Genomic DNA, 13,607 nt, shown 5'->3' with positions numbered 1-13,607 from the left:
GAGATTTGCTTTACATACACAAACATCAAAGTCAATGATTAAAGATTGGGTATCCAATGGATCTGGTTATTAGTAGAATTCAATGGAAGCTGAACACAGCCGCTTAAGAACAAGGAGCCAATAGCCCATCATCTTCCTTGCTTATAGAGTCTAGGACTATATCGACTTGTACAAAGAGTTGAGTTGATGCCTACAAGAATGAACCCAGCAATTGGACATCAACTAATGTTTCTCCAACTAGGCATGTCAAGCTCCTTATCCTTGAAAACTAACAAACAAAGTCTAAGTCGGGTCGGTTATCAGGAAAAAGCAATCAACGCGGCTTTCAGCTCCCCGTGCATCCCCAACTCATTTTAGGTTTTAAATCTAAAGATATTTAATGATTAACACGTAGATTTAAACAAATATTAAAAGCTTAAAAGACGAAATCTTTAGAGGGGTATAACATAGTTGGTTGATCTCAATGAATGAAGTATTGTTGACTTGTTTTTAGAGGGGTATAACATAGTTGGTTGATCTCAATGAATGAAGTATTGTTGACTTGTTTTCAATTAAATTTTCACAGATAGGTTTCAAAGCAGCCTTGAACCCCAGAGAGATAAGGGGAAGAAGGAGGTTTTAGGCATCTAACTGGGTGGGTGGTGAAATTCCTTTACCTTACTTGAAAAGTTAAGAAGACAAAATGCTCCTAAAATTTGAAAAAAAAAAAAGATAAACAAAACACCCAAATTGTCTTACAAAATTGAAAGATATTTTCAAAAGAGTTGGTGCAACAGTACTTTTCGAATTCTCGAAACGTAAGAAAACACCGATCAGCAAATAATGTATAATGGAGCGCGTTCCAGAAAACCTGGTAAAGCAGACGTGAACTTGGATGGAATTCGGCTTACACTCTCGCTTAACCCAAAAAAAAAAAGGAAAAAAAAAAAAAAGAGAACGGCATTTTAGGTACGTTTATCATTTATGCGGTTCGAGCACGTTAAGGGCAGAAGGGCGGGCGATGGCCTCCTTCGTTTGGTCGTTCGGTTGCCCCTCTCCCAAGAAACTGTCGCGTGTATGAAAATCTATATAAATTCGAAGCAGAGGGGCAGCGACAGAGGGAAAAGGTGGGAATTCTTCCTGAGAACCCATGGCTTCCGATGGTCAATTGATCCGTACTTTGGAGGATTTGCAGAGGAAGCTCAACAGGAAACAGAGCTTCGAGGAGGCCGTCGCTTCGCTCCGGGAGATCCTTCAGGAATCCTACGCCTCGTCTCCTCCCTCGGTCCAATCGAAGGCGAGGCTCTTCTCTTTGTGTATTTTATTTTCTCTTTTGCCTCCTTTTTCTTTCCTTCTGTACTTATCCAATTGAGTTCTGGTCATTCTAGTCGTTGCTGCTTGGATCAGGAGCTCGATTGTGAGTTATTTGTTTCTGTCGTTAGAATTCAAATTCAAAAGCATGATTCTTGTTGGGATTACTGGTTTTCTTGCGCTTGGGTGTTGGTTGATTGTGTCTCCCTTGACGAACCTTGTTGCTGTTTGCCTTTTGGGCGTTAGTGAATTGTAACACATATCATTCTAAATTGAGTGGTTTATTGAGTATGCTTCTGGGTGGACTTTGCATTTAAAGCATGATTTTGCTTTTCCCGTGGGTTAAATCGCTAATTTGTTTCACTTTACATGCTTTGGTTGATGCGTAGGAGTTACAGTTTTGTTTGTCATTCTAGAACTTGACATATGATTGCTGGAAGTGCAAGTGGATGCAGGCCAAGCACAGGGTTTGATGAGAAGGATGGACTACGGAATGTGCTTGTCAGAGAGCGATAGAGGAAAAGTGAAATCGATAGTAACCAACCTGAGAACAGATAAGAAAGAAAAATGATTACTTTATGATAACATGAGGAAAATAAGAAAAAATAGTGGAAGATCTAGTGATGAATGTAGAACTGGATATGAATGTTGACAATTACTTTATGATAACGTGAGGAAAATAAGAAAAAATAGTGGAAGATCTAGTGATGAATGTAGAACTGGATATGAATGTTGACATTAAGAACGACAAATTATATGCAAATAATGGAAGTGACTAGGAAAGCTAATTTGAGGTAAAAGGGGGGACGGTAAACAGATTAGGAAGAGAAGGGTAACGACGTGCTCCAGATTTGGGAAAACCATTTTGAGATTGCTAGCTTATTGAATTGTCAAGGAATGCTTAATTCCTCTATTTTCTTAGCATTTCATTCTAACTTTCTTTATGGTTAAATAATGTAAAATGTAAAGACAGATTTCCATTTCAGTGCTCTAAAAAAAATTTGGCTCCTAGCCATGAAGTTCCCTTTTGAAGAACAGTTTTTCTTATAATTGGCTTGCATCTTTATTTTCTAGAACAATTCTAATACCAACTGCCGTTCTGTCCGGGGTAAAAAAATTTTATTTTTCTTATTCCAAAGGTTATTATTTCTATTTCTTGCTTTTGCTTTCATATTTGGATTCCTGTCTAATGTCCGACAATGTAATCATGGATGTGGAGAATAAAAAGTGATGGCCCTTTTCTTCCTTTTTGGCTTGCTTTCTAAATCTATCCTCTAACTTCAAAGTTTATCTAATTCCATACATTTTCTGTAAATAAATGAGATCAATAATCCAACGAAACCAAAGGGACATGAGGCTTATAGGATTGGATGGATAAATATCAAGTGAGTGTACCAAATGGAGAGAGAGGGAGATATTAGCTCGTACAATTATTTAATTGATTCTGTTGAATAAGTTTTGTACAGTTTGACAGTGGAAGTTAGTTAAATGTTTTATCTTTATGTGACAAAACTGCCTTGTTAATAATTCTCCCTTTATTATAGAAACATGCTACTTATTTTTAATGACAGATATCCTGACCGGAATCGCACAATTCTGCTTTAGGTACATTTCTGCTGTGGTTTGCTTGTAATAATAGATATCTTGCTTTGATGTCACCATCCTTCCGAAGTCAGCTATAACATTTCTAGTTCTTTGTCAACATGCACAGTGATGCATCTCTTTTAGTTATCTATAAATCATTTGCAAAAGCATGCAATGGAGAACTCCACTTAGGTCCCTCATAAGCCTTCTTTGCGCATTAGGTAAAGTGTAGCACCTAGGACTGCCTAGGTGCCTTGGCAACCAGCTATTTAGTTTCAACTAGGTTTTTTTTTTCCTTGTTTTTTTAGATGTGATATTCTTAGTGGATATAAAGTAATTAAATTTTTTTATCTTTTTTTTATTTTTCAGTTCATTTTTGTTTTTAACTTAATATTACAAGCTCTTAAACATTTTGATCCTTTTGTTTTTAGTCTTGTAGGCTATTTGTCCCTTTTAGACCATATGTAGACCTTTGGGACTTTTGGATGTAGGCACCGATTGATGTTATCGACTACTAAATGCATATATTATATATTCTATTTTGTATGACAGTATCTGTGATGATGGTTCATAAGCATGTGACTATCTTCGGAAATTCTTACTAATTAATCATCACTGTCATGGCAGATATATTCTGTAATCTCTAGAGTGTCTACCGTACTAAAGACAAGGTATACTGCAAGTGGTTACTGGCTTTCTGGGCTGAGGTTATTTGAAGAGGCTGAGCGTCTTGTTACCAAGCCTTCAGAAAAGGAGCATTTAACTGCATGTGCAACTAGTGCTCGCCAATATTTGCTCGAGTCTGAAAATCAATCTGATTCTGCAGACTCTGCTCAAAATAATACAAGTATGAATTCTTGTGTTCTGTGTTGTAACTGCAGTTTTTCCTTGAATTTATGGATCATGCAATGCTTGCAATCAAGTATTTGAAATGTTATTCCTGTTATTTTTGTTTGCCCTTAGTTGTTATTATCTTTATTAATTTAGGAAAAATGTCTAGGTGAGGAAGTTTACAAATTTCTTATAACTTCATCTTTGTTTTTGATAATGTGTACTGTAGTGGAATAATTTATTGCATAAGGTTCTCTGAAAAATGTATTTTTCCTAAACGAGTAACGACTAACGAGATAATATGAACTCAACCTTTCATCCTTTGGCCAGATATTACTGGTACCTTGGCAAAGCAAGACAGGAATAGCACATGAACACCTTTGTGGGATTTAGTAAGTGGCTAACTGCGTAAACTGTTGAGACTTTAGTCTTTTGATGACATGCAAAGTTTGGGTTTCATTGGCAGTTGGCACAGTGCTTACTGCTTAATAGGGAGAAAGTCCTTTTGTTTAAAGAACTGGCATATGTATGAGATATTAAAACCACTTCCAGTTGGATCCAAGTAAATCTATTTAATCTCTTAAGTTTCAAGGAGTTTAATAATATAAATCCAACTTACACTGCATATCTGATACTTTCATTCAGATGTATAAAAAGCTGCAGCAATGTTCAATCAGATCTAAAGTATTTGATATGTATCCCAGTCACAAAACATTGCCTCTTTTTTCTGGCACATTTTATCTCAATGTACCTGATATTTACACAAAAGGTAAGGCTTTTTATTCTCAAACAGATTCAAGATTTCTCTTCGAGGGACATCTGACAGTGGGAGCTGAACCTCCACCACCTGCATGGCTTGTTGCACAAAATGTCCTTACAGCCTTGGCAGTCACGCAAGAGTTGGGTGATGATGGAGCTGGATCTTCACAGCCACTAGAACATCTCCGGGAATCAGCTGATGCAGCGACAAGGGTGTACCTACAAGAGGTGGTAAACAGTATTGAAGGATTCAGAGGGCTAGATGCTCTTCATAGTGCAATTGAGACTTCCTTGCAGGTATCTTCTTGTCTTTTTCTCATCGTTGGGCATTCTATGAATTTCTTCTTTTTCCTTTTCCTGTAAGTGTCATATAACTTACCCAATCAATGCCAGGTTTAGCATCTTAGGTTCCTCTGTGATAGTTATTATCTATAAGCAGATAAAATCTTCCTGGAAGATTTATGAATTTTCTTTTTCAGATTTATGGATTCTGTTTATTGAAGCCATTTGTATTTTGGACAAATGAGAAAACAGAGTTTGGAAATAATAGTCTAAAAGAAAGTGATCGTCAGATTGAAATATGCTGAGACATAACTTTTCAGACATGCAAAGTTCAAAACATTCTTAGATATTGGCAGAAGTGTCTGACTTGACAACAGCATTTATGTCCACATGTTCCTTTGGCTTGACGTGGTGGTTATGACTAGTTGTGTTAGAATTTTAGTTGGTCCAAAACCACTCACAAAGAAGAAGAGAAGAGACGCTGAAAAAGGGCTGCAAAGAATAAAAAAGAAATCCCAGCAGCTAAATAGTCTCTCTCATACACATTCACAAAATCGTCTCTTTCATGTTGTGCATGGTTTTGCTGAAGAAAGATGACTTGAAATATCCACTGATATGGCTGACTAATGACTATGCACGTCCTTTGGTCTTTAAGTGTTTTTAACTGACATCCCTTTTTTCATCAGGAAATTGGTGCTGGACCAGAGAAACCTCCACCAGCTTCCAAGGCGGTTGTTGCCAAGCTTCCAATCATTGAAGTAACTGATGAAATATTATCAAAGCTTGGAAAAGAAACTGAATGCGCAGTTTGTAGAGAGAACTTGGTTGCAAATGACATGATGCAGGAGATGCCTTGCAAGCATTTGTTTCACCCAATTTGTTTGAAACCATGGCTGGTATGCAATTTTTTTCCTATGTTAAAAAAATAATCATCGATCCACTTGTAACCAAAATCATATCAAATCGTTTAAAAAACTTACATGCAATTTTTAAAAATTTTCGTTTAGTCTTATATAAAAATTTTGAAAAATGAAACTATAGTTTGGCCCTCATAATGAAAAATTCTTGTCATCCTGGTGCCTGTGTATATTAATGTCACAACCCGTTTGGTGAAGTGGATTTCAACCTGCCTTTTAGCAGTTTTGGTTTCAGTTTGAAGAAAGACTGAGAGTTATGACAACCAATCAATTAACGACCCCCTTATAAGTCCCTTTATATTTTTCATAGACTAAATTTTTGAGATGTTACAATCTCCATCCTCCTTGAGGGATGTGTCTGTGTGTGTGGAACCATAAGTTCAAGTGTTGAACTGTGCTTTGGTATATCCTTTATTAGTTGACTGATGGATTTCAACCCAACCTTTATTAGTTTTGGTTTCAGCTCAAAAAAGGTTAGAAACTAGGACAATCAATCAATTATTTACCAACTCTTTTTATAAGTCCCTTAATATTCTTCACTAACTTAGATACAAGAGTGTGTCCCTTGTGTCATGTTCGAATGGCTTTCTGCTTATTGGAACTCCATATAATGGAGTTGTTATTCTCTAGAGTGCAAACACTTTGGTTTGTAGCCAGTGATTTCTTATGTAACCTTTTATACGACAGGATGGGCACAACTCCTGCCCAATCTGCAGATTCGAACTGCCAACAGATGATTATGCCTATGAGAGCCGCAAAGAAAAGAGAAAGAAGAGGAGGAAGAACGTAAGGGTGCAGCAAATGCGGTCCGTGGGGGAGAGTATATGTATGTATGAACATCAAGCTCTAAAGAAATCACATGTTATGTATTAATGTGGTTGTTCTTCAGTTTAGCAGATCAAAAATGGGTATTCTCAAGGTGCCTGCTTTGCCGACAAGATTGCGGAGTCTTGTCTGTATGTGGCTTTTCGAATTAGCCCATTTTTTGCATTGTTAGTGCATAATCCTTCATTTGTTAAAAGTGTGACAGTAACTGCAGCCAATGCTTCATGCAAGTTATACACGGATTCATCAAAGCTAGCATCTTATCCAAGTTGACATGACTTGCTGTCCAAAAGATGTGCACACTTGATTTTGAGCCAATGATAAGTAGGCAGAGTCAAATTTGTGGTAAAAAATTTACTTACAGCTTTAAATTTTTCTAAAAAGTCACTAACAATAACAAACATCCGCAGCTATGTTGAAAATGTGTATGGCTTGCGCCATGAACTCGTGAAAAGAAATACGTAACATTAGAGGAGATTCGCATGGATTATTAAAAATGATATACGTATGCATATCTTTTTAAATTTTCTAACATCCATTGGTAGATGTTAAATGCATCTATGTTTTGGTATCGCCATCCAATTACTGAGCGATTTAGAAGAATGAGAGTTTGATTTGAGAGAAAGGATGACATTTTTGCACTTTTATGTCGCTCACTAATTTGTACTCTCTTCATCCCCATATTGCGAACCAATAAAAGAATGTACAGAGACAGAGTAGAGTATACTCTTTTTCTCTTCCCATCCCATACCAACCAAGGAATTTGCAGAAGAATTTAAGCAAAGCATGTTTAGGAGATAGCTGGTAGGCCTGAGCATGGCATAGCCCGAGCGTTCTCTCTTTGATTATTGTGTATGCTACACCTTTGAACTGCAAGTAATGGTATTTACAATACTCGAGTTGAAGGGTAATTATCATAAGTCCACCTGAAAACCAAGGTCTGGAGAAGGACGGGCTTCGGCCTCTCACTCGGGTAGTGGGATTACCATCCATCTCACCCTAAAGCATGCTCAGAACATCAGCAGCTGAAGGGTTGCAATTCCTTTAAAATTACTCATATAGAGAAGTAAGGTGACCCCCATGCCATCCTTAGCCTGCAGTCTAAATCCGATGTCTTTGATTCTAAAATATAGTCGGAATGGAACTCATGTGAGGCTATGCATATGTGTTGATTTTATGAGAAGACTTGCAGAAAAATTTTCAACTTGTAAAATCGAGCTTACATGTTGGAGAAAAAGGCTTTATTCTTTGGACGGTTGGAACTTGGAATCTATGTTAAAAAAAAAAAAAAAAAAATCACGTTATGTAAGAGCTTATGTAACTTTATGGCCTCCCTCCCCAGACTATGACAATTCTCTTTGATTCTATCCCAAAGACTCGGCAGATTTGAAATACATTTATGGAACACTTTGTTTGTGTTTCCGCTGCCAAATGCGCTCTAAACGTATTTTATTTGACATTTCCTTAGTAGGCAGAATTATAGCTGTACTGGGCAACATCATTTAAGATGAATCGCTCCGAAATTTTTAACCAATATTGTGAAGTGCTTGTTCTGACGTTTATCGATTAGGCCAATGGTTGGATGGGCAATGCATCGTAATGTAACATAACAAACCGGGATTTTTTTAACATGAACTTGTTCATGCAATCATTCTTGATATTATCTGCATTCTCATTATCATTTATGTAAAATCTTTTTCACATTTGATATCACCCCTAATGTATATGGACTTTTGTTAACCAGTACTTTAGATCTTCCTCTTGGAATCCAACACCTTAACGTTTTCTAAGCAGATGGGATCAATTTATGATATATGCCGTTTCTCTTTCAAGTTTTCCCTAACTGCCTAAAATAAAACATGAATAAGAGAAAATTTGTCACACATTACAAAATAAGCATATGATAATGGAATAATGGTCCAACTTACAAAATAAGTTTATAATAGCTTAAATAAGCCTATATTGACTTGTTATATTAGAAAACAAGTATATGACAATGGAATAATGGTTCAACTTACAAAATAAATCCACAATTTGTGTTGCAGCATAAATTCCCTTCCAAAAATTCTAATTATGCATCTAAAGCTTGGCGCTGGGATGGGCTCGAGCCACATATCAGCTGTTGGGCCAACCCGATAAGTTATTGGGTAGGTCTCAGCTGAAGCTGATCTGGTAACTTATTTATAAATTTACTTTATATTAGTGTTTGTTATTATTGTTATCGAGCCAAACTAGGTTCGAGGTTCGAGCCAGCCTGTCCCATGCCCAGCCTAGACACTAAGCCTGAGCAATGGGCTCGGGTATTCAACGGATACCTGGTACCCGGCTCGATATATTATCGGGCCGATTGGGGTCGGCCTGATTAATTTTTTTGTTAATTATTTAATAATAATATATAATTTATTATTAAAAATATATTTTATATTCAAATTTTTTTTATTTTATATTAAAAAAAATATATTTTTTTATTTTAACCAAGCTGGCCGAACCCGAGCTCTAGTATTGGGTATCGAGCCAGGCCCAGGCTCGAGTTTCAAGCGTTGGGTCCTAGTGACTGATTTCAATCCATTGAATAGCTAAGTTCAACTCTATCCCGTTCAGTGTTATTTCCAAGCAATGTTCGTTCAGGTTAGCATATTTAAGGAGAGTTAGACCGCCGGAATTCCACCTTCCAACCCTAGTTTTGGGAAAACTTGATCGGCCTAGCAAACGCGTGGGAAACATCCCGTCAAAACTTTTCGTTGGATTCGGGATTCTTTTTCCCAATTTTTTTTTTGGCCCATTAGGAATTTAGGGCTGGTTTTTCTCTCTCCACAGCCCTCTTCGTTGCAGCAGCACAGGACCGCAGCAGCAGCAGTACAATTTGCTTCTGCTCTCTCTGTCTCTCTCTCTCTCTCAGCCGCCTGCTTCGCAAGTGCATTCGCTGCCTCCATCGTCCCCTTCGGTGAGCATTGCCGTCTTTTCTTGTGATTACTTTTTATGTTTTTTCCTCCCATTTTCCCCATCGCTGTCTTTTTATGTCCTGGCTGTGCGGATCGCCAGAAGGAAGTAAGGGGAGGTTGGATTCCTTTGTGTTATACGTGGGTGAGATTTCAAGAGGAGAAGCCAGTACTCTCCCTCAGTGAAATTTACCTGGCTGTTAAAGACTGACAGACTAGGCATCGTGCTTGCTCAGATGGACTTTCTGACAGTTCCTAAGCCTCGAGGTCTCTCCACATCCATCAGCGGTCGGGCATGATCCTGTGAAATGTGGTGTATGTCTCTGCTTGGTGTGTCGTTGCTTGTTTTCTTTCTCTTTTCCTTTGTTGTAGCTTCATTTCAGATCTTATTATGTTTTAAGCACCTTTTTTTAAGTTCTGGTGAGCAGAAAAAAAATGTGAATTAGTGAGTGGTGTACTCTTTCTTGTTGTTTTCCTAACTTGGGTTCTTCAACAATGAAAATCTAGATGCAAAACTACCTAAAACTGATGGAACTGAGGGGGCGTTTGATTGTTTCTCCTGATTTGGTGGGGAAATTTCACTAGGAGAAAGTCCCCTTTGTAAAGGGTAGATGAGTAGAAATTTCACCTCATCCTAAAATGATGTGTGCTTGATTAGCTAGGAAAAGTTCACCTGGAGAAATTTATTGGTGTTTGATGGCTAAGTGAGGGAAGGAAAGAAAAACAGTTAATTAACTAACTATTACCAACGTTCTCAATTTTAATTTGAATTTCAATAATCACACGAATTTTCTTGGATGTTGAAAGAAGACCTGTTAATAAGTTCCAATTTTCACATCTGAATTGGCTATAATGGGATGCAAAAATTGACGGCACTGCAGAAATTTTCACATCTTAATTACTATTCCACTCATTTTGAATGTATAGGATACAGGTTTGCATTACATAAGCGCTTGAGAACTGGTTCAGTTTAAATGTATTGTGATCATTCAATGTAATGTGAACATTATATTACGTTGTCAATTTCAGTCCTGATAAAATCTGTGTCCAAACTGTTTGAAAAAAGGAGATCAATTAGTCAAAAGTTGCAGCTGCAGATCATTTTATTTCTCCTCAGCAACCTTACCTCACCTGTACAACCTCCTTCATAACTCTCTCTTTTCTTCCTTGGCAGCTCCTTCAAAGTTCAAACTATTTTTTTTTGAATGCAGGATGCTTAAAATTTTATGGTTCTGTTGTACTATGTATTTTTACTTTTATAAGCACTTTTGAATTTTTTTTTGGATGTGTAGCTTGGGATGAGATACCAAGTTAACAGGTCCCTCCAGCTGTAGTTCTGATTGCGTATTGTATACATGTGTGGTTTGCTGACGTGATCCCTTATCTACTTTGGGCATTTTCATTTTTGCCTTTTTCCTTTCTTTCTTACCATCTTTCTTTGGATCAGACTTCAGAGTTAAGATTAGATTATAAACTAATCTGAGTATGTTGTTTAATAGGACAAGGGATTAAAGATCATGAGATTGTGATGGGTGAGCAATACTTTGAATAGCTCAGTAACTAATTATTCAACTGAAGGTGTCTTGTACTATAATATGAGATGTTGGTTAAACCCACAAATATTCAAGGGAAGGGACGGGCACTGGTAGCATCTGAGCCGATCCCTGCAGGCCAAATCCTTCTGAGGGACCGCCCCATCCTTGTCTACCTTTCTCACCATGATCACGACGGCCCCGTGGTCTGTGCTGGTTGCTTCCGAAAATTGTCCTCTCCTGAACCGAATGCGGCACCGTTACTATCTTGTCCTTCGTGTTCAGACCATGCACGTTTCTGCAGCCCCAATTGCCAGTCCTCTGCCCTTGCATCCTCACACTCCTCGTGGGTTTGCAAGGCACTCACTTGTCTCCGCTCTGCTTCTACCCTCAGCCCTGACCTTCGAACCCAGGCCAATTTCCTCATTGCTGCCTATAACCTCTCCTCTGTCTCTCCCTCTGATTTCAGCCTTCTCTTGTCCTTCCAAGGCAGTGGCGTGGAGAGCCCTGAATCCCACCTCCTCCATTCTTTCATCTTAGCTGTTATCGCTCTTCATCCACTACCAAAGGGCGTAGAAGCATCTCCTGTGCTGACTGCATTGCTGTTGTCGAAGGATAAGCAGAACGCCTTCGGGATTATGGAGCCCTTGAAGGACAGTGGTGAACGATTAGTGAGGGCATATGCCATCTATCCCCAAGCTTCCCTTTTCAACCATGACTGCCTTCCTAATGCTTGCAGGTCTCTCTCTCTCTCTTTTCATCTAAATCATTTTGTAACTGTAACTTCAGCTAAATGTAAATTATCAAACAGTTATTTAACTTTTGTTTTTATGATTATGAGATGAATTGGAAAAATTCCAAAATGAATAATGTGAAGAAGAGGTATTAAATTGAAACTTCTAGGCTTCACATGTATCTCTGGTCGTATCATGCTTCTTGATTACCCATTGGAAAACCTTTCTGTCTAAGCTTTTGTGCTGAAAGATGTTCCCTGTAGCACCATTACCTTGATAGCATGCGTTGTGCACCAACCAGGACCTATTATATTTATGACTTGGTCTCCTTCATTTTGCTTGATTCACAATGTGTGGTTGGTTTTTTGCAGGTTCGATTATTTTGACAACCCTGGTGATGGTAATACCAGTATCATCATCAGAGCATTACATGACATTCCAGCAGGCAGAGAGGTATGTCTGAGTTACTTTCCCATCAATTGGAACTACAAAGACAGACAAACAAGGCTTTCTGAGGATTATGGATTTACATGCAACTGTGACCGTTGTCAAATTGAGATGAACTGGAAGGATGAAGATGAAGAAGACATGGATGAGGATGAACAAATGGATGGTCCGGATGGAGGGTGGGATGGCAGCGGAGATGAGCAGGATTTCCCCCATGAATACTTTTTTATGAAATTTCTGTGTGACCGAGAGAATTGTGGTGGAACTTTGGCCCCCTTGCCCCCTGAAAATGGTATGCCTTCACATGTTTTAGAGTGTAATGTCTGTGGCCAATTTAAACCTGAAGAGGATGAGGATTCTGGGGTCAACGAAGATGATATGCTGGATGAGTGAGGGGAATATGATTGCTAGTTTTCTTCAGCTCATGGCAAGTTTCTTCATCATTTTCCTCATCCATCTTCTAGGGGAAAAACATATCTTGTACTTTTGTCTTTATGGTGGAGAAGGATTATGTGTAACTGTACTGAGCTGGGTCAAAGATGGTTTTTGACAACTGCGAGTTAAGTTTTGGATAGGACGGGGACATGACAAATAAAGAGGAGGTTCTAGCATCTCTGTTGCCTATCACCTTGTGTGCATGTGCAGGTCCCTTTCCGTTTGGTTTCTCCTGGTATGCACTATTCAGTTTATCATTCTAGGATTTTCATCCTTTTCAGTGAGTTCTTCCACTTCAATGCGTCCTCCATACGTCTTTTTTACTACGACCGTAGTGTTTCATGACTAGTGAGTTGGCTTCAAAATTGAAAGAAATGTGTAGCACCAATTTTTCAGCCACTCTGTGTTGCAATGACGAATTGGCTGTGGTTAAATTCAGAATTACTTGCACGATCCTTTTGTTTACTAGTATACAATAGAACTAGGAGCTGATCTTTTCTGTGTCCGTCCCATTTTAAGCCTGTTCAAGTAAATGGTTTGAGGCTGTCACGTACTTGTAGCCACAGAGGAGGATGCATGAAACTTCACCTGCCCACGAGCTGCGAGTTGCCCATTAGAAAGGGGAGATGGGTTTGGGGTCACGGTAGACGAATTTCTCATGCATTCCTTCAGAATGTTTGTGAATTCTTTTAGTGATACTACATCTTTAAAGGCCTGTATGCGCTCGTGCGTGCGTGTGTGTGAAGGAGAGATTTTGTTAATTATCTTAGACTTTGTTTTTGACTCGTTATATGTATTTATGTATTTATTAAGGCAATGTGACTTGGCATTGGTCGTACGATTCTGAACTTCTAGCCCTTTATAATGAGCTTGAATTTTTAGGATGCTTTTTAGCTATACTGAAATATTTACTTTTTGTCAAATTCATAAGGGCCATTTACGAGCAAATTTCGCATCTTAAACAAATAAAATCAGGCTGATCTCTTATTGTGTAATGAGGGAGGAGAGAGAAAGAGGTTAGTACTTTTCTGA

General features: G+C 38.3%; 2 protein-coding genes across 3 annotated transcripts; both read left to right on the top strand.

The window, feature by feature from the left end:
• Positions 1–973: 973 nt before the first annotated feature.
• On the top strand, positions 974–6,739 carry LOC116257840 (E3 ubiquitin-protein ligase AIP2-like). The gene is given in 6 exon segments (XM_031634837.2): positions 974–1,276; positions 3,502–3,721; positions 4,499–4,761; positions 5,433–5,642; positions 6,351–6,423; positions 6,426–6,739. Coding segments are annotated over 6 exon segments (987 nt in total). The 5' UTR covers positions 974–1,129; the 3' UTR covers positions 6,500–6,739.
• Positions 6,740–9,159: 2,420 nt separating this feature from the next.
• LOC116257441 (histone-lysine N-methyltransferase ASHR2) lies at positions 9,160–12,751 on the top strand. Of its 2 annotated transcripts, XM_031634189.2 has the most exons (4): positions 9,160–9,432; positions 9,531–9,742; positions 10,927–11,698; positions 12,065–12,751. In XM_031634189.2, exons 3-4 carry the CDS (start codon positions 11,028–11,030, stop codon positions 12,531–12,533), a joined length of 1,140 nt encoding a protein of 379 aa, XP_031490049.1. In that variant the 5' UTR covers positions 9,160–9,432; positions 9,531–9,742; positions 10,927–11,027; the 3' UTR covers positions 12,534–12,751. The 2 variants fall into 2 exon arrangements, with proteins under 2 accessions (XP_031490049.1, XP_031490048.1); XM_031634188.2 differs by lacking the exon at positions 9,531–9,742.
• The last annotated feature ends 856 nt before the right edge of the window (positions 12,752–13,607 follow it).

This window comes from Nymphaea colorata, chromosome 7, assembly GCF_008831285.2.
Source record: "Nymphaea colorata isolate Beijing-Zhang1983 chromosome 7, ASM883128v2, whole genome shotgun sequence".
Classification (NCBI taxonomy): domain Eukaryota; kingdom Viridiplantae; phylum Streptophyta; class Magnoliopsida; order Nymphaeales; family Nymphaeaceae; genus Nymphaea; species Nymphaea colorata.
Note: the sequence above shows the minus strand (reverse complement) of the source record. Positions and strands in the feature narration are given on the sequence as shown.